General features: G+C 37.3%; 1 protein-coding gene across 1 annotated transcript in view; it reads right to left on the reverse strand.

Annotated features, from left to right (window-relative positions):
* LOC132130515 (A disintegrin and metalloproteinase with thrombospondin motifs 2-like) overlaps positions 1-23,500 on the reverse strand; it is an 89,155-nt gene that overhangs the window by 22,280 nt on the left and 43,375 nt on the right. Inside the window, exons 4-5 of the mRNA XM_059542234.1 lie at positions 6,875-7,077; positions 1,616-1,699 (exon numbers count right to left, since the gene is read on the reverse strand). Coding sequence (XP_059398217.1) covers positions 1,616-1,699; positions 6,875-7,077 — 287 coding nt within the window. The remainder of the gene's footprint in view (positions 1-1,615; positions 1,700-6,874; positions 7,078-23,500) is intronic.

Below are 23,500 nucleotides of genomic sequence, written 5' to 3' on the forward strand. Positions count from 1 at the left end.
CGGAAATGTTAAGCCCCTCACCATACTGTGATGCTGTGTCTTGGTGTGACGAGGCAACACCTATAAAACCCATTACAAACGAGGCTTTTGTTGCATCCAGTGGGGACATATTTACTGATTATAATGACTTATACTGTCTTTTTGTGTGTTGCATTCAGTATCGCACAGTGTAAACAAAACCATGTTTGCATTTGTGATCGGAAAAATGACAAACAAGCGCTACTCTACACTGCTCAAAACGCGCGTTTGAATAATCAGTGGCAAATTCTTTAAATATAAAAAAAAACTGAGTCGGAAGCGCCAGACTGTCCTTGAAAAGTTGGAACTGCCCAAGTTTATAGAAACAGCCACTGTGCCACAGACGCATTGTAGGCTAACTTTACTCTGCAGTTTCAGGAAACAGTCCTCCATAAAATGCGTTGCACACATCTGAATATTTGGGTTGAACTGTTCTGGAACAATGTTGTAAATACAACTTAACCACTGATTTCTAGTTGTGTCCTGTTTAGGAAGGCCAAACAAACTTTCACATCAAAACACAGCATCACACATGGCGAGCTTAAGTGAGCGGAGGCCGGTGGACTAGAGAACGGTGCATCCGGCGGGTTAGCCAAAGGAGCTTGCGGCAATCACATGTGACAACCCCGGGCTGGACTCCATTTCATCAACGGTGAAAGTCGATCTGGTGATCAACAGTGCAAAGTTGATGTATTTCCTCAATGACCAGCACAGATCAGCTCTAGGCACGACAAAGCGGATATCGTCCTCTTTTGGAAGGCCAAACAAAGTAGTTTCGCTTCCACAACAAAACACACAGCATCACCATGACATGGCAGCAGCGGCAACAATAATACTACAGCGAGAATAAAAGTTACACCTTCTTTCTTTGCTTGAACATTTGGGCAGTTTTATGCAAATCTTCCAACACAGTGACATAAACATGTGGGGGCGTGTTTAAACTAGGTGTTTTGGGGGGTGTGGACTAATCTTAACTTTTATAAAGAAAATCTCTTTGGATTTGAGACTTTAGTCTTTGCAACTTTAGGGATCCTATCTATGCACGAACAGCTTGTAACACAAATTGCATCATATTACCCCTTTAAGCCAAATTGATTCATGTTATAATAATTTCACTTACTTACTTTGCATTTACTTACTTTTAATTTATACATTTCTATAATTTCTGAGGTACTGTATCATTTTGCCCGTGTGTTTTCAATAGAAATCTTCTGTAATTTTCGAAAGTTTGATTTTAAATGTCTAAATAATTTTAATCTTTTATTAGTAAAAATCTAAAGTGGCCCAAATAATAAAGAAACTTAAACCTGCTGGACAGAACTTTGGGACCACTTTGTATGACTTTGTAGTCAGTAATTAAACTTTTTTTTCCCAGTATGCTGTTTATTTATTTAAAGCGTGCACTCAGTTTTCTCATTTTAAGTTTCTTAGACATTCAGGTAATTGTTTCAATTACAAAATTGTTACATCCATTACAAAATAAATTCAAAAACCCAACTTTGAAACCTTCTTGGCTACAGTGGTGAAACAGAATATACCTCAATACAATCTCTGTTGGTCAGCTACTGGTGAAGGAAGCTAGCTGATGCTGTCTTACCTTGTAGGAGCAGAGCATCATGATTCTAACCAGGACAACATTAATATGGGCACCCAGGGAGCTGTCTTGATAAATCTCATTCACCTGTGGAACAATTCATAATAAAAACAAAGTATAAACAAGCAAAAAAACACAAACATAGCCTTACTACAGAGATACTGGATATGACGAATGGATGTTTAATTTTCTGGGCAATAACATGGCTATAAAAAATTATATAGGCTGGAAAAACTGTCACAGTGCCAGAGGCGATTTGAGAAGTTACAGAGTTTAACAGGAAAAACGCACAGCACTTACAGTCACCTTGAGAAGGATTTAAAGGTCAACCCTAAGTGATCATTTACTGGTGCTCGGACATGTGTTCAGGTATTTATATATTTGCGGAATCGTAATGTCTATTATACATTCAGATTTAAATGTATATATATATATATATATATATATATATATATATGTATATATGTATATATGTATATATATATGTGTATATATATATATATATATATATATATATATATAGATAAATATCTGTCAGTTTGAAGGTATGGCTACACAAGACTATGGCTGATTAGATCTGAAACACACGCTAATGCCCCTGCAGAGCAAGTATGGACATGCTACTGAGACATGCTGCCCTGAGCATGTAAGATATGCTGCTGTTGTGAGAATAGGCATACATAAATTCCCTAGGAAATCTAGGCAGGTGGAGCTGGGGGAGGCGGAAGGTTTTTCTGGTACACTCTAACACACTGCAGGATCAGAGAGAGATAATTTTTTTTGTTTTATACAGCTGTATTTACTCAGTGCAACTCATAACATCGAAGTGAAAGATATAACACCAACAAGACAGAGAGAGAGAGAGAGAGAGAGAGAGAGAGAAAATCACTGAATTGAAAAAAAATCATCCCTTGTGTCACCATTTCGTTGAACCACCTTTTTGCTTTAATTACAGCCTTTACACTGAGTAACAGCTGAATAACATAATAACTGTGTTCTTCTTCACGCTGCAAAACAACAAAATGTGATTATTTTTTATGGTGTTATTTTTCATACCCACTATACACAGTGACAAATGGATGACAGCTCAACTAGAGGAAGTTTAAAAATCTGATTCTGATTATGGAAAGCAGATACTCAGCAAAAGAGAGAAATTCTACCTATAGTTTCCACTAAAACACTCAAACCCTCACCAGAATGCATAAAGATACAATTTGATGCCTATTCCTCATCATACCATTTCTTTTGACAATAAAACTAAATGGTCACACTTTAGTTTAGGGACCAATTCTCATTATTAACTAACTGTTAACTACAACCTTTGCCTTGATAAACTCCTAATTTGCTGCTTATTAATAGTTAATAAGGAAATTTTTAAGTTTAGGATTTAAAGATCTACAACCCGAATTCTGGAAAAGTTGGGACGTTTTTTAAATTTTAATAAAATGAAAACTAAAAGACTTTCAAATCACATGAGCCAATATTTTATTCACAATAGAACATAGATAACATAGCAAATGTTTAAACTGAGAAAGTTTACAAATTTATGCACAAAATTAGCTCATTTCAATTTTGATTTCTGCTACAGGTCTCAAAATAGTTGGGACGGGGCATGTTTACCATGGTGTAGCATCTCCTTTTCTTTTCAAAACAGTTTGAAGACGTCTGGGCATTGAGGCTATGAATTGCTGGAGTTTTGCTGTTGGAATTTGGTCCCATTCTTGCCTTATATAGATTTCCAGCTGCTGAAGAGTTCGTGGTCGTCTTTGACGTATTTTTCGTTTAATGATGCGCCAAATGTTCTCTATAGGTGAAAGATCTGGACTGCAGGCAGGCCAGGTTAGCACCCGGACTCTTCTACGACGAAGCCATGCTGTTGTTATAGCTGCAGTATGTGGTTTTGCATTGTCCTGCTGAAATAAACAAGGCCTTCCCTGAAATAGACGTTGTTTGGAGGGAAGCATATGTTGCTCTAAAACCTTTATATACCTTTCAGCATTCACAGAGCCTTCCAAAACATGCAAGCTGCCCATACCGTATGCACTTATGCACCCCCATACCATCAGAGATGCTGGCTTTTGAACTGAACGCTGATAACATGCTGGAAGGTCTCCCTCCTCTTTAGCCCGGAGGACACGGCGTCCGTGATTTCCAACAAGAATGTCAAATTTGGACTCGTCTGACCATAAAACACTATTCCACTTTGAAATAGTCCATTTTAAATGAGCCTTGGCCCACAGGACACGACGGCGCTTCTGGACCATGTTCACATATGGCTTCCTTTTTGCATGATAGAGCTTTAGTTGGCATCTGCTGATGGCACGGCGGATTGTGTTTACCGACAGTGGTTTCTGAAAGTATTCCTGGGCCCATTTAGTAATGTCATTGACACAATCATGCCGATGAGTGATGCAGTGTCGTCTGAGAGCCCGAAGACCACAGGCATCCAATAAAGGTCTCCGGCCTTGTCCCTTACGCACAGAGATTTCTCCAGTTTCTCTGAATCTTTTGATGATGTTATGCACTGTAGATGATGAGATTTGCAAAGCCTTTGCAATTTGACGTTGAGGAACATTGTTTTTAAAGTTTTCCACAATTTTTTTACGCAGTCTTTCACAGATTGGAGAGCCTCTGCCCATCTTTACTTCTGAGAGACTCTGCTTCTCTAAGACAAAGCTTTTATAGCTAATCATGTTACAGACCTGATATCAATTAACTTTATTAATCACTAGATGTTCTCCCAGCTGAATCTTTTCAAAACTGCTTGCTTTAACCATTTGTTGCCCCCGTGCCAACTTTTTTGAGACCTGTAGCAGGCATTAAATTTTAAATGAGCTAATTAAGTGGATAAAAGTGTAGAATTTCTCAGTTTAAACATTTGCTACATTATCTATGTTCTATTGTGAATAAAATATTGGCTCATGTGATTTGAAATACCTTTAGTTTTCATTTTATTAAAATTTAAAAAACGTCCCAACTTTTCCGGAATTCGGGTCGTAGAATATGGTCATGCAGAATAAGGCATTAATATACGTATGCTTTATAAGTTCAATTCAATTCATGTTTTCTGGTATAAACATGAATTGAATCATGTTCTTTTCACATTACAAATCATTGCAAAGCAGCTTCACAGAGTACTAAGAAGTACTAATAAACAGATAAATAAGTAATATATGTTGGTAATGTGCATGCTAATAAGCAACTAGTTAATAGTGAGAATTGGACGGTAAAATAAAACATTAACAACTAAATAAAAAAAAAAAACATCCTTATGCATTTTAGAGTAACCAAACTGTATTTTTAAGTTAAATGCAATATTTAATTTGATATTATTTAAATATATATATATATATATATATAATTGTAACATATTTATAATAACAGAACAAATAGACACCTCCCTGTTGTTAAAGTAGTAGTTCATTTACCATTGTTGCTAAGCGTGGAAACATTTGAAATATTAGTCTCTAAGAAACAGTGCCAGGCAACACGATTCCCACCTGAAACCATTCACTCAGTATTGACAGCTCTGTAACCTGGCACATAAATGACTATTATCAGCACATACTCTCATTTTTATTCTCTTCTCTCCCCCACACATAAACACACACACCATACTAATCACCTTAGCAGCGAGTCTCTCATTAGCACTGGCCCTCTCCAAGACCCTGTCAGTATTTTATTAGTCTAGATCTCTGCTTATAGCTGGCAGGTAGCTAATTAACGTATAAGAGGCCAAAGTGCCAGAAAATCATTAGGACTAAATTAATAATGCAGCAAGGTCTTCCATCTGAGCTTGTCTTCTGCTTAGCAGCAGGACCACCGTGCAGACAAAAGTGAACTGTGAAAGTTGTAAGACCTTATAGTCACTTACATGTCACATATAACTATAAGAATGACAACTGCTCTAGCTACACAAATTCATTTTGAGTGTTGTTTCATTTCAAAATGTCAAATCGCCACAAGGTGCAATAAAATGAATATTAGAGTAAGCATTTCTCTTCAGTAGCTTTATTTGTGCTTCATGCAAACTTGTATAAAGCTTATATGTACTGTATAATGTTAGCTACCCCCCCCCCCCAAAAAAAAACAACCAAACCTCTAGTTTATTATTAATGTTAATTATGAGGTTTGTTACCATCACAGCAATGCATTTAAAGTATTACATATTTTCAAGTAGACCATGGGACATCGCTCAGCATTGGGGAAGGATTTTTTTTTTTTTTTTTCTGGCAAAAATTAGTCAAAAATGAATAAGAAAAACGGAGGGAAAGGCATAAAATGTTTTGTTGTGCGGGTTTGACAGCAAGATCATTGTGAGTCCGGTCTTTTTAAGGAACTCAAGTACATCAATCTTTCAGTGCGTCATCTTTCCTTCCAAGCGTCAAGCCCTAACATACACAAGTAATGCTAATTTTCAGTTTGACTTTAAAGTCATTTGTGTAAATGTCTGTTAAAATCAATTATTTATTGTAAATAACCATAGCGCTGTCTGAATTGTGATGTTGAGGGAGATCTTCTGGATAAATGTTGATTTGTTTATATTAGACAGAAAACCAATAGGTTCCTGAGGTAAAAATTACTGGTCATTTAGCTAACATTTAGCAAATTACATTTAGTTAACTTCTTTTATACAGTGTAACTTAGAGTAGGAGGACACTTTCCCAACAATCTTAAAGTTAAAGTTACAAAAGGGGGGTTTAGCATCTATGAAATATAAAAACATTTTGGGTTCCCAAATTTTTTTTCCTGTGAAGTTTGTTTTCATACACTCTTAAAAATAAGGATTCTTGATTCACATTTATTGTTCCATGAAAAACCTTTTATATCCACATAAACCATTGCACAAAAGGTTCTTTAAAATGGAATTGTTTATTCAGATTATTAAAACGGAAGAAAATAGTATTTTTAAGAACTGTTCACAGTAAGGTTCTTTGGTGAACCTGTTGCATTTTCTATTGCATTGCTACAAAAACCTTCTTTCTGGCACTTTTATGTGTTAAGAACATTATAATAACCCTTTTTCCAGAACCTTTTGTGCAATGCAGAGGTTCCATGGATAAAGGTTCTGCATGGAATCATAGAAGCCAATAAAGAACCTGTATTTTTTTTAAGAGTATGGAAAACATTTACGATTTGTGTGTTACGATATAATGCATATGACGTGCATATGATAATAGACTATGAAGGTCATCTCAGTACCATAACCATTAGCATCCACCTCAAGCTTAAAATCTTTCTAATGGGGTTTGGAAAACTTACAATGTTCATGAGGGTCAGGAGGTACTTCTGGATGTGCTCTCTGCCATGAAACACCACTACAGAGCAGTCCACACCCAACAGAACCTCTATGTTAAAGATCTCATCTTCATATGTATCTCTGCGTGTTCTCGAGTTGCTCTTTATTTTCTTCTTAACATGGTGGGGTAAATACTCCAATCCAGCATGGAAACCCAGAGGAGAACCTGCAAAACATGTGCACACATGATTAAATAACATTTAAAGAGGCCAAATCATGATGAAACAAACTTTTGAGTAATATAAAAAAATACGGTAAATTTCCGAACCAGAAGCTGATCATAGAGGGGAAAAATATTAAATAATAAAAACAGTATGATATGTCTCGTTAAAATGCAACATCATGAAGATGACAAATTTAAATGAGCCATGAAAACTAAATTGCAAACTGTATATTTTACATACTGTAAATTAAGGTCATTTTTCAGCCCATACTTAATTTGAAAATAGCTGCACAATGATAAACAAAAACAGTTGCAGTAGGTTTCTCAGTTCATTCAGCAGTTTCTCTCTCTCTTGTCATCTAATACACAGCACAGACACTTTCTCAACTCCAAAAGCCTTCATGTTCAGACTGCATGCCGCTGAGGCATGTCTCTCTGGCACTGTCTGTGCCAAAACTGCTCAAGCGAGGGACAGCGTGAACTGAGAGAGAACTAAAACGGATGTCAGGCATAAAACATTACTGTACAAATTCAGTGATACTAAAAAGTACAATTAGCCTATCATATTTATTTACCATGGTATTTACATAATACTTGTTACTTGGTATTGTGTCCAAAACATTTTTTAAGTCATTGCTATGTGCTTGCTTACTTCAGTCTGTTTGTTTTGAGAGAACTTAATGTTTCTTTCCAAGGTGATGAATGATACAAGGTGATTATGATTACAAATTATGATTATAATACATGTATGATTACAATACAGAGGGCTAAGCAAGAGGGGATACCAGTATCCACAGCAAAGGGTCAAAACACTAGGGCAAGGCAAGAAAAAAGACTAAACTATGAACTAGAAACTAAGATAAGACTATGAAAACTAGAAAATGAAACAAGACAATGAAAACTAAAAACTGAAACAAGAGTATGAAAACTATAAAACAAGACTATGAAAACAAACACGGAATGGCTTGGAATCGCAACTGAGAGGGATATGTGCAGAACAATACAATACTCGGCCGTGTCCAATGCTTATAAAGTGTGTCTGATGATTGTGCTGTGTGTTTGTGATTGTTCTCAGGTGCTTGGTGTGATTGTGCATGGTGTGATTGTTATCAGGTGAATGTGATTGGTGCAATGGAGTACTGGAAATGTAGTCCAGGGTGTGCTGTATAGTGTGAGAGTCTGTGTTGTGGATGATGATGATGACCTCTGGTGGTGAATAAATGGAAGTTCAATGACCGGATCATACACAAACTTTTCACTGTTGTGATTCATCTTTAAACTTGTTAGTTTTATTCAAGAATTTTTTAATCCCTGAAGAGAAAATAAACGAGAAAAACAGCCTTGATTCCTAACCATTATTCTACCAGTCTACCTTCTACAAAGATCCAACATTTTTGTGTTGTTAACCCATAAAATATCCAACCTTTTGTGTGAAAACAAATTAGATAGAAGAAACAATTATTTATTTTCAGGCTCACCAACAGAATTGTTAATGTGCAGTCTTTTTACAAAGTATAACACTCGCAGTCTAACATATGTCATTACAGTTTATTAATATAGCTCCGAATCAAGGGATCTTAATGAATGTTCCTAGTTTTTGAAGAGGCAAAGCAGCTTACATATTCTCATAAACTTCTCGTTTAATTTAATAATAAAATAGAATTTTATAAATGTCTTCCTAAACAAGCACAGACACCCTGATAAATAAACCAAATGGGAAGTCAAACAAATGCACCATAAAAATCTGTAATGTTTACTGCCAAAACCACAATCATTTATTAGTGTAAATGCTGCAATAGAAAATCAGCTAAACAAATAAATGTATGAAATCCTAGACAAATTCTATAAAAACTACAATTTAGAGCAAGATATACAATCATCTTACAATGTGTATTATCTCAAACCTGACAAATTTACATAAATATTGGTCATGGGCTTTGTTTGTGCAATAGACATCTGTTTTGCACTTTCCATTCATCACACTGTTTCTTTAGAAGCACATATTACTAGAAATGAACTAGTGGAAAAACCAAAGCTGGTCTGTGTCACTCATATTGGAGTTTTCCACAAATTAGAGTCAAATTAGTCTTTGAAAAACAAGGACTAGTAAGTCAAGGTGACCTGTGAATGTACCTCTTGTACTGGAAACAAGGACTAAGGCAATTACCAGGACATCAACACAAAAGTCCAGAGTCATGGAAAAGGTTTATTAGCTTAGAATTAAAATTATTTTTAAGGAGAATCAGCACTGACTATGAGGAGCACCTATGTACTGTAGCTACAAACAGTGTTGTTAATAAATTATATTTTCCAGCATGGTAACAGTAGTCCAGGTATTTTCCTCATTTTCACAATGTTTACCTTTGCAAGTAAGGAGCTTTATCAAATGATATGCTTATTTGAGGCGATAAACAAACACATTTCCCTAAACGTCTTCACTTTCATATACAGTGTTGGAAAGTCTGATTAATTCCAGTAAACTGTTTCATCCTAAATGTTACACTTTCTCATATTGTTGCAAAATCTGATTATTAGTGAATACATTTACTTAGATGGTTTATAAATTAATAGAATCACAAAACTGATTTACAGATTCCAGATAACAGATTCTCCGGACACTGATAAAAAAAACTTGTATATGGTTGAATATTGTGGGGGGAAAAAGAAAAATTTTATTTTATATTTTTTTTTATACTATTTTTATTGTATTTTATATATTTTTTTGTACTATTTTTTATTTTATTGTAATGGTCAGATTCTTTCTAGTGAATACGGTTGTTAAATTGTTCATCTATTCTGAAAGTACAGATTCACAACTGTCACTGGCCTCACTGTTTTAATGGATCCAGTTATCCAGCTGCTAAACACTTCCACAAACTCCACAAAGGTGCAATTTATGAAGTTTAATCATGAAAAGTGTGAAACTACAAAGAGAAAAATACACACACATGAATTTCACAAAAATAGATAAATCATTAAATAAATGAGCATTCTCAAACAAGGCAAAGAACCAACAACAATACAGTTGAATCAACAGCATAGATTAATACTTTGCAAACTTGAGTAGAAAAAGGTAACAAACATGCTGAATTAAATGCTACATTGCATAGCACAAGAATAAAGAACTCAATGCTCACTTAAAATCAAACAGTCACTTACAGATATTGCATTTCAAAGGGCTTTGATAAACAAGATGAAGATGGATGTCTGCAACCACATGGAGTACCTTGCACAACTAAACCACTGAAGGAATATGGCCTACTTCCTCTTTAAAACAGGAAATCATTGGAAAACTAAGGAAAACCCAAAAATAATAATCAAAATAAAAGTCCTTGTTGAAACCGAAGTTTAAAGTCAGGCACACTCCCCGCCTGGGGTATGTAAAGACCTCACTTTAGTTTTTTTTGTACTCCAATATCTTAGGGGGAGTAAAGCAGAACCACTTCTGATATAGGGCGAACAAAGTTTTTCTGCATGCCTTTCTCTGATAAATTTCAGCTCCACTTTCCTCACAAGACTATCTTGACTAGGTAGTGTTTTTGCAATGACAGCCATAGGCCACTGATTTCTCTCTGCTTGGCTATCCTTCATCAACACAATGTCTCCTTCCTTGAGACAAGGCCTCTTGTCTTGCCACTTCTGCCTACTCTGTAGAGGGGTAAGATACTCACGACGCCATCTTGTCCAAAATGTTTCTGCAAGATTTTGAACTCTTTTCCACTCAGCCTTGAAAAGATCTTTATCTGTAAATTCACCAAAAGGGGGAGGGATCGAACAGGTTTTCTGGGTCAACAGAATAGCAGGAGTGAGTATTTAAGGAACTTCAGGATCTGAAGATACTGGCACGAGAGGGCGTGCATTAATGATGGCAGAAACTTCAGCCATAAGGGTTACAAGAACGTCGTGTGAGATGCAGGGACTTTCTTTCAAGCAACATACAGTCAAGAATACGTCGGGCTATACCCACCATTCTTTCTCAAGCACCTCCCATATGTGACGCATGGGGAGGATTGAATATCCATCTACAAGCATGTTGTTGTAGATACTTCTGAAGATCAGAGCCTGAAGTTTCTTTCTTCATCTTGAGCTCCTGCACTGCTCCAGTAAAGTTTGTGCCACAATCAGAGCGTATCTGCTTAGCAGGTCCCCTTATTGCAAAAAAACATCTCAGAGCATTAATGAATCCGCTTGAGCTCAATGTCTCTACAACTTCAATGTGCACTGCTCTTGTGCAAATACAAGAGAAAATGACTGCCCATCTTTGGAATTGGAGCAGCCTCCTCTGGTGCAGCGAGAAACAACCTGCCAAGGTCCAAATACATCGACTCCTACATATGTGAAAGGTGGAGCCACTTGAAGTCTTTCTGCGGGCAAATCTGCCATCTGTTTGAGCTCTGTAGGACGACGAAGCTTTCTACATGTCACACACTTAAGTAGACTTCCAATGCATCTTTTGGCACTCATCAGCCAATACCCTGCTGCTCGTATTGCTCCCTCAGTAAAATGCTTTCCTTGATGCTTTACTGCTTGATGGTAGTGTCGAACAAGCAAAGTTGCTACGTGATGTTTCCCAGGAATGATCACAGGATTGCATTCTTCCTTCTCAAGACCTGCCTGAGCAATACGGCCTCCAACACGCAGAAGACCTTTGTCATCCAGAATAGGATGAAGTTTCCTAATACTACTTTTAGGTGAGAGATTGCATCCTGCTTTTATATCGGGGTGGTGCTAGCGCAGTGGATAAGACACATGTCTTTGGTGTGAGAGACCCGGGTTCGAATCCACTGTGAGACACCAATGTGTCCCTGAGCAAGACACTTAACCCCTAGTTGCTCCAGAGGTGTGCGACATGTGGCAATTGTAAGTCGCTTTGGATAAAAGCATCAGCTAAGTGAATAAATGTAAATGTATGTAATGTATATCACTTCTGGATGGGCTACATTTTGAACGCTCTTTAGAATAACAATCATGGCTTTTTCAAACTCTTCATTTGTAGGACTTTTACTACAGAGATGCCATCCACTACATCTTGGCTCATTTGCTGAATGACTGGGAGATGTGGCTTAAACGAGCAATAGTTCTGATTAGCTTACTCAAGCTGGAGAAGCTTTCAAAACGCTCAGGAGTCAGGAACTGATTAGGCACTTCAGTTAGACATGAAATCACTTGTCGGATTTCTGGATCTACTTCAAGATCAACAAGGTCATAATCCTCTAGAAGCAAGGCGTTTAAGGTTGGAGATTTCAAAAGGAAATCTGGCCCTGTAAGCCAAGTTGTACTACTGAGACAATCAGCTGATACAGATCTAGACCCATGGTCTGCAGGATTGACATCTGATGGAACAAAGTTCCATTGGCTAGGAGTAGATGACTGAAGAATTCATTGGATTCTGTTGTTCACATACACATAAAAGCGTTTTGTTCAATTATGAATATATCCAAGAACAACCTTATTATCTGTGTAGAACTGGATACTATTGAACTGCAAGCCTATTTCTTCTACAACCATATCTGCGATCTCAACTGCTAGAACTGCTGCACAGAGTTCCAATCTCGGAACAGTCAGATTTGGCCGTGGTGCCAACTTTGTCTTTCCAAACACAAAGCCAGTATCTGCTTGGTCATTTCGAGATGTGGATCGCAGATAAGCTACAGCTGCAAAAGCTTTCACAGATGCATCTGCAAATATACACAATTCCCTTGTCTGAACCTCAGAAGTAGGAAAAGATGAGTAAGTTCGTGGTATCTTTAGATCTTGCAAATTTTGTAAGGAGTTCCTCCATCTGATCCATTTTGGCTTTATGTCATCTGGTAATGGAGAATCCCAGTCTTCAGCCTGCATTGAGAGTTCCCGAAGCAACAGCCTACCTTTGATGGTAACAGGAGCAATGAAACCACATGGATCATATAAGCTGTTTACGGTTGACAGTACACCTCGCCGTGTGAATGGCTTCTTATCGTCAATAGCTTGGAAAGTTAATATATCTGATGCCAAGTTCCATGACACTCCTAGGCTACGCTGGACTGGAGTATCTTTAAAGAGGAGGTCAACATCTCTGATATCCACAGCCCGATCTTCAGGGTGAAATGCCTCAATCACTGCAGGTCGATTAGAGATTATTTATGTAGCCTGAGGTTTGCTACTGCAAGCATGTCTTGAGTTTGCTTCAGAGCACTAATTGCTGTGGTTTCATTGGGGAAGGATTTCTGTCGAAGTTCTTTTCTTCCTCTTTGGCCGCTCTATGCAAACCATATATGGCAACAGCAGGAGAGGGACGATTGCCAAACACATGTACACACATTCTGTATTCCACTATTTCTTTACCAGGGTCATTGTCTTGATTGTCTCAGATACCAGCACTCTTGGTCTTTCCTGAGTGGGGGAGCAATTTCTGCATGTCCATTAGAGAACATGTCCATAAACTCAAGAAAATGGGCTTTCATCTGAGGGTGTTTGCCAAAGTATGACGAAGTGAGGATAGACGGTTGTAAGCATACTCTCTGTTATTTGGAAGCCTTCTTCTGGGAACTTGAAATGGCAAAGGAGCCACCCAGCCATTGGATTCATCCTGATAGAACTCTTTGTCCATTAAGCGTAGAAACCTATCATTGTCCACTGACAGTGCAAGCTTGTGATCTCTAGATGTACGAACAAAGATTGATTGGCCTAGCTTCTCGCTTGCACATGTTGCTAAAGCACCTACACCTTTTGATGTAAGATGATCTTGAAACCGAGGCTTGGTGCCATACTGGTCTTTTATATGGAACTGACTTTCACAGGGCCAGAAGAAGCTGGGGCGGCCACTTTCAAGTATGGAGGTCTTAAAAACATCTACATGAACAGGTCGATGAGCACCTCCAAGACACACGTCTCCAATAACTACCCATCCCAGATCTAACTTTTGAGCAAATGGAGCATTGTGTGGACCATCAATCTGTTGACGGACCTTGTGGACCCTAATGAGGTCCCTACCAAGGAGGAGGAGGATGTTAGCATCTGGATCTAGGGCTGTTATTTCATCAGCAATATCCCTGAGGTGATTGAAATGACGCGCTGCATCTAGGGTAGAAATTTCAGAACGAATGTTAGGAATCTGATTGCACTCTAGCAGTGTAGGAAGATGAAGCGGACACATGACGATCACTATCACATTCAGTGTAGTGGATTTCAGCTTTGCAGTTTTTTGCCATATGTTCTATAGAAGAGCAGCACCTGAAGCATACTGAATGTTCCTTAAGAAACTGTTTGCGATCTTCAAGACTTTTTGCTCTAAAGCCTCTGCATCTTTTTAATGGATGTGGCTTGTAATGGATGAGACAATATCATTGAGGATCAACAGTCCGTATCCTGTCCGTAGCATTTCTTGTTTCAGACATGTTGACTTGGGTTTTATGAACAGCTATAGAAGCTTGCCTGAATTTATCTGATCTATCTCGATTTTCTTGTTGTGGCGCTGAAGGAAAAATGGCAAAGCTGGGATCCGTTCTTGTTTTAGCTTCTGAACGAATAAAGTCAGCAAACACAGAAAATGGTGGGAAGGCCACAAAATGTTCTCTCTTGTACTTCGATCCATATGATATCCATTTTTCTTGGATATTATAAGGGAGTTTTCCTACAATCGGGCTCACTCCATGAGAGGTGTCAAGATAAGACAGCCCAGGAAGATAGCCATCCAGCTTGGCTGCCTCCAGCTCTGCAAGCAGGTCTCCAAGATCACGCAGCCTATATAGATATTTACCTGATATCTTAGGGAAGCTTTCGAATTTAGAGAAGAGAGCTCTTTCAATTGCCTCTGATGAACCATACATTTCCTCTAGCCTCTCCCAAGCTATTTGTAGACCTTCAAAAGGGTGCCTAATATTAACTGATTTTAGTCTTCGTACCTGTTCAGATGATTCTCTACCGAGATATTTGATGAGCAGATCCATCTCTTCCTCTGGCTTAAGGTCAAGGTCTGCAATAGTACCTTTGAAAGATGATCGCCAAGCCCAACAATTTACAGGTTTATCATCAAAAGAATTCAGTCCAGAAGTTACCAACTGACTGTGTGCAATGAATTTGGCCAGGCTGTAAGTGTCTAACATATGCTCAGGACTACACTGTAAGTTACGACTACACTGTAAGTTACGGCACTGTAGAAACTACTTCTGTGAAGGCTGCTGCTAGAATTTCTGCGTCTGCTATGGCCGCATCTTTTTCTTTCTCTTCCTTCAGTGCCTCTAGTGTTGCACTTTAATCTCAATTTCTTTCTTTGCATGAGCCGCTCTTGCCTTGGCTGCTTCTGCCCTCGCACTAGCTTTCGTGACAGCTAAACTGGCCGTAGAGCTTCTTGATGAGGTGGAAGCTTGAGAACTTGAGCAAGCATCATCACTTTCTTTGTGCATGCGATGGCACAGTGATGATTTAGATTCTCTCGAAGACATGATCTTTGTGCAGACTAACAAACAGAGATATTCCTTTATCTCTCTAATAGATGCAGTTGTTAGACAGGCATCCCCTCCATCTTTCCAATTTGCTGCTTATCTTTTCACTGTCACTGGCCTCACTGTTTTAATGTATCCAGTTATCCAGCCGCTAAACACTTCCACAATAAACTCCACAAAGGTGCACTTTATGAAGTTTAATCATGAAAAGTGTGAAACTACAAAGATAAAAATACACAAACATGAATTTCACAAAAATAGATAAATCATTAAATAAATGAGCATTCTCAAACACACAAGGCAAAGAACCAACAACAATACAGTTGAATCAACAGCATAGATTAATACTTTGCAAACTTGAGTAGAAAATGGTAACAAACATGCTGAATTAAATTCTACATTGCATAGCACAAGAATAAAGAACTCAATGCTCACTTAACAAAATCAAAGAGTCACTTACATATATTGAATTTCAAAGGGCTTTGATAAACAAGATGAAGATGGATGTCTGCAACCACATGGAGTACCTTGCACAACTAAACCACTGAAGGAATATGGCCTACTTCCTCTTTAAAACAGGAAATCATTGGAAAACTAAGGAAAACCCCAAAATAAGTATAAAAATAAAAGTCCTTGTTGAAACCAAAGTTTAAAGTCCAGCACAACAACTCTGATTCACAGATTATTGTAGGCTAAAATTCTAATCGACTGTATATTAGATGTTTTTGTTATATTTCATATAAATTTACCTGTAAAAGCTTGATATATTCACCCTAATTGAGATTCATCCAAACCTCTTTATTGCAAATGACATATGATTCTTCTGGTACTGTCAAAAAACTTGTAAATGTTTGAATCTTTTGCAAAAAAAAAAAAAATTCTAATAATAATACTGTATGCTGTATCTTAAAGTTTTAGTTTGTAGTATTGTTTCAGTTTTAATTCAGATTCTTTCTAGTGAATACACATTTAGACAGTTCATCTAAATGAACAAAATACCAACACTGATTCACAGATTGCAGTACCTATAGGCAAAATTTTTACTCGACTGTATCCTAGGTATGTTTTTATTGTATTTAATATAAATTTACCTGTTCACATTTAATACTGTCACCATAAATGAAATGTATTAAAACACGTTTATTGTGTTTACATCATAAAAAAAAAAGATTAATGATGTTTAATTGATAAATGATTGGATTTTTTCAAATTGTATTTTATTTATATAAACATATTGGCCCTTACATGTATATAAAATATAATATGCCGTTTTTTTTTTTTTTTGTAGCTTGTGTAGATTAAGGTAAAGTAAAGTAGCACTACTACACTACTATACTCTCATTGTTACAGTCAAATGAGTATCATAATGTCAGCTGACACCCAAATTAATTCCACATTCATCGTATTTCAACAGCATTGTGCAAAAGGTTACCAAATGTACTGAAGGGCTATAAAGAGAAAGTTACAAACAAGCATCTTGTGTTCTGCTTGCCATTCCGAGAGACCACGTCTGCTCCTAGTAATCCCATGACCTGAAATCACTGCCATTTCATCTGTAGCTGGGGTTTCCAATGACTGCCTGCAAGGAACAATGCTGTATAGAATAATGATGAAGGCTGAGCAGTCAATAACTCTTGCCAATTATCATAATTATTCGAATCAATGAGTGCTGGGCTTGTCATTTTTGACGTATCAGGCCCACAAGTGTTATTTGTATTCAGGAAATGGAGTCATTATGAAAAGCTCCAAAAACGGATAAAATAAAAACCGAATATTTAAGAAGCTTTCAAGTAGAACCTTTGCTTTGAAAATGAAATCAAAGTCATTCAGATCTGTTAACAACTGGAGAAATCCTCTTTGAATAGGGCAGTGGAAGCTTGGCCTGACTCTTCTGACATGTTTTTTTTCTTTTCTTTTCTTTTCTTTTTTCTTTTTTGTATAAATGCAATTTAGAGACACTGTTTCTTTTTTTTAATAAATAAGTGCTGGCAGATGTGACTGGAAAAATAATCAGAAAAATTAGATGTGTAAAGTAAATTAAACTGAAAGATACACATCTTGAAATGTAAAACAAACAGGAAAGTTCCTTAAACTCCAAGCTACACTGATTTCAGTAAATACAATGTCACATTGATGTTAAATTAAATTAAATAAAATTTATGCATTTAGCAGACACTTTTATCCAAAGCGACTTACAGTGCATTCAGACGATCAATTTTTACCTATCATGTGTTCCCGGGGAATTGAACCCCCAACCTTGTGCTTGCTTGCTTGCTAACACAATGCTCTACCACTTGAGCTACAGGAACACCTGAAATGTTAAACATGTTAAACCTGAAACATGTTTTACATGGATAAAATAAAGACATGGTTATGAATGTGGCACAAATTTTGGTTGGCTATGAATGCAACATCTTCTTCCTCTATTACAAATACACTGACTAAAATCTATGTTGCTTGCAGGATGAATGAAGTTCCATCTGCTTAGACAAGCTTGAGTATCCTGAACGAAGTCATGACTCAAGTCAGCACAAAGGAATATGAGCCCACGCAAAAACACACAGAACACACAGAAACATGAATGCTTGAGTTCCATGGACCATTAGTTCTGCCACTAGTCAGTGTTGGGTCTGCATTAACTAGTTGCGAATTACAAACAGGACCTATTGTCCTTTTGAGAGACTCTCTTAAACAAAGGAAGCTATATATTTCCATGTATAAACACCAATTTATATTGTAAAAAAAAAGAAAAAAGAAGAAGAATACCATAAACGTGAAACATGATCTGGAAAATATTTACTTTCTTTATAGTGTTTCTGAAGAGAAACACAAGACCAAATCTATCATAAAAAACTAATAAAAATTCTAACTAATGTCAAATATGGGTCATCATTCATTCATTCATTCATTCATTCATTTGTATTGTTTTTATTTTTTCTTTCTTTCTTTGAATCTCTGAACACCCTCTTATGATGTATTCCAATTTGAATAATGATTATAAAAATTATATCAGACCCCATGAATTTTAGCAACAACCTCAATCACTTCAGTTGCACTAACCCTATACATGATGACTGTAATGAAGAGTCAGCGGAATGATGATCCATTTGCAGCTTTTAATCAAAGTAAACAGTGTTTACTTTGTTTGAGTAAACACTCAAACAAAGTAGTTTCGATTTCAAATACACTAAACTAAACACACAGCGTCTTCTTAACTTTTATAAAGAATGTCTCTTTGGATTTGAGACTTTTGTCTTTTGCAACTTTACAGAACTTCTTTATGCACCAAGAGCTTGTAACACTCCAAAAAGGAAGCAAAAATTTAAATTGCATCATATGACCCCTTTAATTTACCAATTAGTAGACTTTATATCTGGACGACTACCCTGTTGAAAAGACTTTAGACTACCATTAATTTCCATGCTGGTTTCAGCTGGTTTGTTAAAGTTAAGTGCTGGAATAGTGCTGGTCTAGCTGTAGGACTACCATGGTCTTGGGTGAAACTCAGGGCTGTGCACAGTGGGGTGGCCCGGTGGATGGAGCCACTGCCCCCTTGCCCTCATCAGCTGAGGGGCCCTTCTCACCAATCCTCCATCACCCCAGCTCAAAGCTGTCTATTACCGCTCCGCTAAAGATCCGATGATTCCGCTAATCCACTCTGTGTTTCCCGCCTCTCTGCAGCATCATTCACAATATGTGTGCTGCTCTCTGGAGAGTGGAGACCACAGTTCCCAAAGATCATTGCATTACCAGGTAATTGCTGTACAATCTACATTAATCAGTGGTTGATCCACTGAATTAGTAATTAGTTGATTGTTTGTTTTTATTTTTGTCTGTAATGACTCTGCCTTCTAAAGGCAAACTTGTAAACCTTCTAAACTTGCTCAAAATATTAATGTTCTTAGAATTAGAATGTCTAATCCTGATCAGATCAAATTTGCTGTTGTTGGCACAATTTGTAGACACACACACGCACAGAAATGCCTTCACAAAAAAGAAGACAGAGAGAGAAAGAGCGAAGGGAGGATGTTAAAGGCAGTGCAACATTGCAAATATCTATTCAAAGCCCCAGCAAGCCAGCACCTGAATCATCACATCATCATATAGGATACAGTATTTAGCAGTTTGTCACACATTAATTCTTGCAATTGTAAGAATATTTCCCATTATAATTACTTTTCTTGATACTAATAATCTGTAACACATAATATTTTAGTAAAACCAAATTAATAGTAGGCCTATAAATATATATAAAAAAAGTATAGATGTTCTAAATTAGTTGTTTATTATTATATAATATAGATTTATGCTGTAAAATTTTAAATTAAATGTCTAATACTTATGGTGGAGAGTGGTGTAAGATTAGCTGCTTTTTACTTATGTGGTCCTCAGGATAAGGAAAAATGATGCAGAAGTACAATGAAAGTACCTATCCTATCCTATCCTATCCTATCCTATCCAAATTAAGTATAAATTTCAATATTTAATTGTTTGCATTTCTGAAACAATGGGCCCTATCATACATCAGTTGCAAGTCGTGACGCAAGTGTTTTTGCTAGTTTCACCCTGATGCAGTTCTAATTTTTCCACCATGTGCTGCATTGTTTAAATAGCAAATGCATTTGTGCCCATTTGTGCGTCCAAGGGCGTGCTGGTCTGAAAAAGAGGTATGTTCGGGTGCATTGTTGGCACGTTTCTATTTTGAGGAACTGAAAATAGACTGTGCCATAGACCAATTCAAATCTGGTCTAAAGTCAAAGGTGAATTTTTTTTTTTCTTTTGTTATTTAAAGAGCCTGTTCCACAGACGGGTCCACAGCATGTGTACACTCTGCTTATTACACACACAGGGATGCACAGCAGCACACAACATGCTAAATATTAAAATCTAAAGGATTACAATGTAAAAGAATAGTATTGTGTAGGCTACATAAATACAGAAATGCCTAGATGTCATAATGGATAGTCATCGAATGTAACAGTCTAGTCTACCTATTTGCTCGTGCATGAGCAGCTCTGTGTCCTCTCGGAGCAAGTTCTGTCTTTGTGCTTGCCAATCTGATGTGTAAATAGCAAATCCAACCACGGCACGAGCACAGCTGGCTCTTAAAGGGAATGGGAAATGACACTCTGATTGGTTTATTGCACTATATGCCCAAAAAACACCCATTACTCATTAAGAGAATAGGGACAACCCATTAAGACCATGTGCCCAGGGACACCAATCTTTTTCCAGGCATTAAACTAGCAAAAGGGGATTTGGACAGGCCCTGACTGCACCTGCACTGCATGTGTGCTTTAAACAATGCGCTTAGATTGTTAAAATAGGGCCCAATGTGTTGAAAACCAAAGTTGTAGCCTTCCTAAAAACAGACTAAACAGAGACAGAGAGCTTGAGGGCCATTAGTGACTAAAGGTGGAAAAATATATCTGATTATAATGTGATAAAAAAGCATTTTCTGGTTCTTATCAGAGAAGGATTTGGTGCACTTGTACACTGTCCCTATCAAATAAACTGCAAATAATATGTATAAATTATCAACTAAACCAGTAATATATCACACTATAATACCATTTTATAATTCAGAGATTTAACTTAACTACAGTGCCTTATGGTGGGGTAAGTTAAAATGCTCACACAATTTACCCCACAGCATTTAGCTCACTTTGCACCATAGCTGCCATTTAAAAAAAAAAAAAATCCTAATGTAGCTTACCAGTTCAGGCTAATATTACAATGGTACTTTGACAAACAAAAACCATTTGAATGTAAATGGGTACCTTTCATTCCCCCATGTGTTTCTCCTTTTCACAGTCTTGCAGAAATTATGAGTGGTTCCAAAATACACCGTCACATGACAGTAAAAGTGTACAGTTGCCAAGATACAGGAGGTGGGTCAACTTACCCACTGGCTCAACTTACCCAACTCTCACCTACTTCCATTGAAGATGAGGCTGAAGCAGGTTCAGAGAGTGAGGGAGAACCCACTCTTATGAAAACATCTACAATAAAGTAAATTATTACAGAGTGTGCTGTCTTCTCTTTTAATTGTATATTTGTAACAACTGAATAATTTGTATTAACAAGCACCCACCCTCCTTGTGCCCCTTTTTTGGTTTGGGCCACTGCCCCTCAAAAGTAGTAGACCATTCAAATCTGTTGGTTGACACCAGCACCAGATTCATACATGCCAAAACAGTCAACTTGAGATGAGTAGTTGTGCAAACATACAAGCAAATGTAAACATACAGACAGAAGTGTGAACCTGAAGTCTCTTTAATGAAGATGTCAGCTAACAAAATTTTTGACCTTGTTTTTAAAGTCATCTATCAAGAGCCCTTAATCACATCTTTACCTTGGTCATCAATCTTAAAACAAGATCCAAGTAAACCCTGTAATCTGTTAGTTAATGTCGTTTCGCCTAGGCATCATCAGTTAACACAGCACTGTAGAGTTAACTCATATCACAGAGACAGAATTCCAAGGCACAGAAAGATCAGTCTTCATTAGCTCTCCAGACAAAATGCTGCAGGCCTCCTCCTTAAGATACTGTCTTTTCTTGCACTGCTGTAAAGGTGGCCCAGCACAAATGGAGATATTTGCAGCACAGCAAGCTGCATGCTCCTCCTTAATGTAAGACCAGGCCAACAGCTATTAGTCAATGGAACAACCAGAATGTTGTTGTTTCAGGAATGGGAAAAAGATTAGATGAAAAACACATGCAGTCCCATATTTTCTACAGCCATGAACACACATATAGCCACACGTGCAATCCTATATGATCTCTGATGGCTAGCTGGAGCCATTACAGTACATTTGGTATGCTACAGTGTGATATGTGTGGGCTGAAATGTCAGGGCGACTGAGGTGAAGAGAAACTGACAAAAGTGCAGAAACGACACTCTTCTCAAATTCAATGAAAAACCAGGAAACAAAATCAGGCTCAGGTTTTCCAACCTTCATATGTAAGGTCATGTCCAATTATATTTGTTATGAAAATTTTGCTTTCAATACAAGGATTTTCATCCACATATTCTTCACTTTCCCAAAATAATGAGGGATGGGAAATATATTATAATAACAATTACAGATGAAACAGTTACATTATTTATTACTGTATATAAAATAACATTTTCCAAATGAACATAAAAACATACAGGTGCATCTCAATAAATTAGAATGTAGTGGTAAAGTTCATTTAATTCAGTAATTCAACTCAAATTGTGAATCTCGTGTATTAAATAAATTCAATGCAAACAGACTAAAGTAGTGTAAGTCTTTGGTTCTTTTAATTGTGATGAATTTGGCTAACATTTAACAAAAACCCACCAATTCACCATCTCAACAAATTAGAATATGCTTACAAGTCAATCAGGTAATCAACTCAAAACACCTGTAAAGGTTTCCTGAGCCTTCAAAATGGTCTCTCAGTTTGGTTCACTAGGCTACACAAACATTGGGAAGACTGCTGATTTGACAGTTGTCCAGAAGACTATCATTGACACCCTTCACAAGGAGGTTAAGCCACAAACATGTATTGCCAAAGAACCTGGCTGTTCACAGAGTGCTGGATCCAAGCATGTTAACAGAAAGATGAGTGGAAGGAAAAAGTGTGGAAGAAAAAGATGCACAACTAACTGAGAGAACCACAGCCTTATGAGTCCTCACATATGAGTCCTCATGAGTCAAGCAAAATTGATTCAAGAAATTGAGTGAACTTCACAAGGAATTGACTGAGGCTGGGGTCACGGCGTACAGACTTGCCAAGGAATTTGGCTACATATTCATATTCCTCTTGTTAAGCCACTCCTGAACCACAGACAATGTCAGAGGTCTCTTACCTGGGCTAAGGAGAAGAAGAACTGGACTGCTGCCCAGTGGTCCAAAGTCCTCTTTTCAGATGAGAGCAAGTTTTGTAATTCATTTGGAAACCAAGGTCCTAGAGTCTGGAGGAAGGGTGGATAATAGCCCTAGTTGCTGGAAGTCCAGTGTAAAGTTTCCAC

The sequence above is a fragment of the Carassius carassius genome, chromosome 47 (assembly GCF_963082965.1).
Source record: "Carassius carassius chromosome 47, fCarCar2.1, whole genome shotgun sequence".
Taxonomy (NCBI): Eukaryota; Metazoa; Chordata; class Actinopteri; order Cypriniformes; family Cyprinidae; genus Carassius; species Carassius carassius.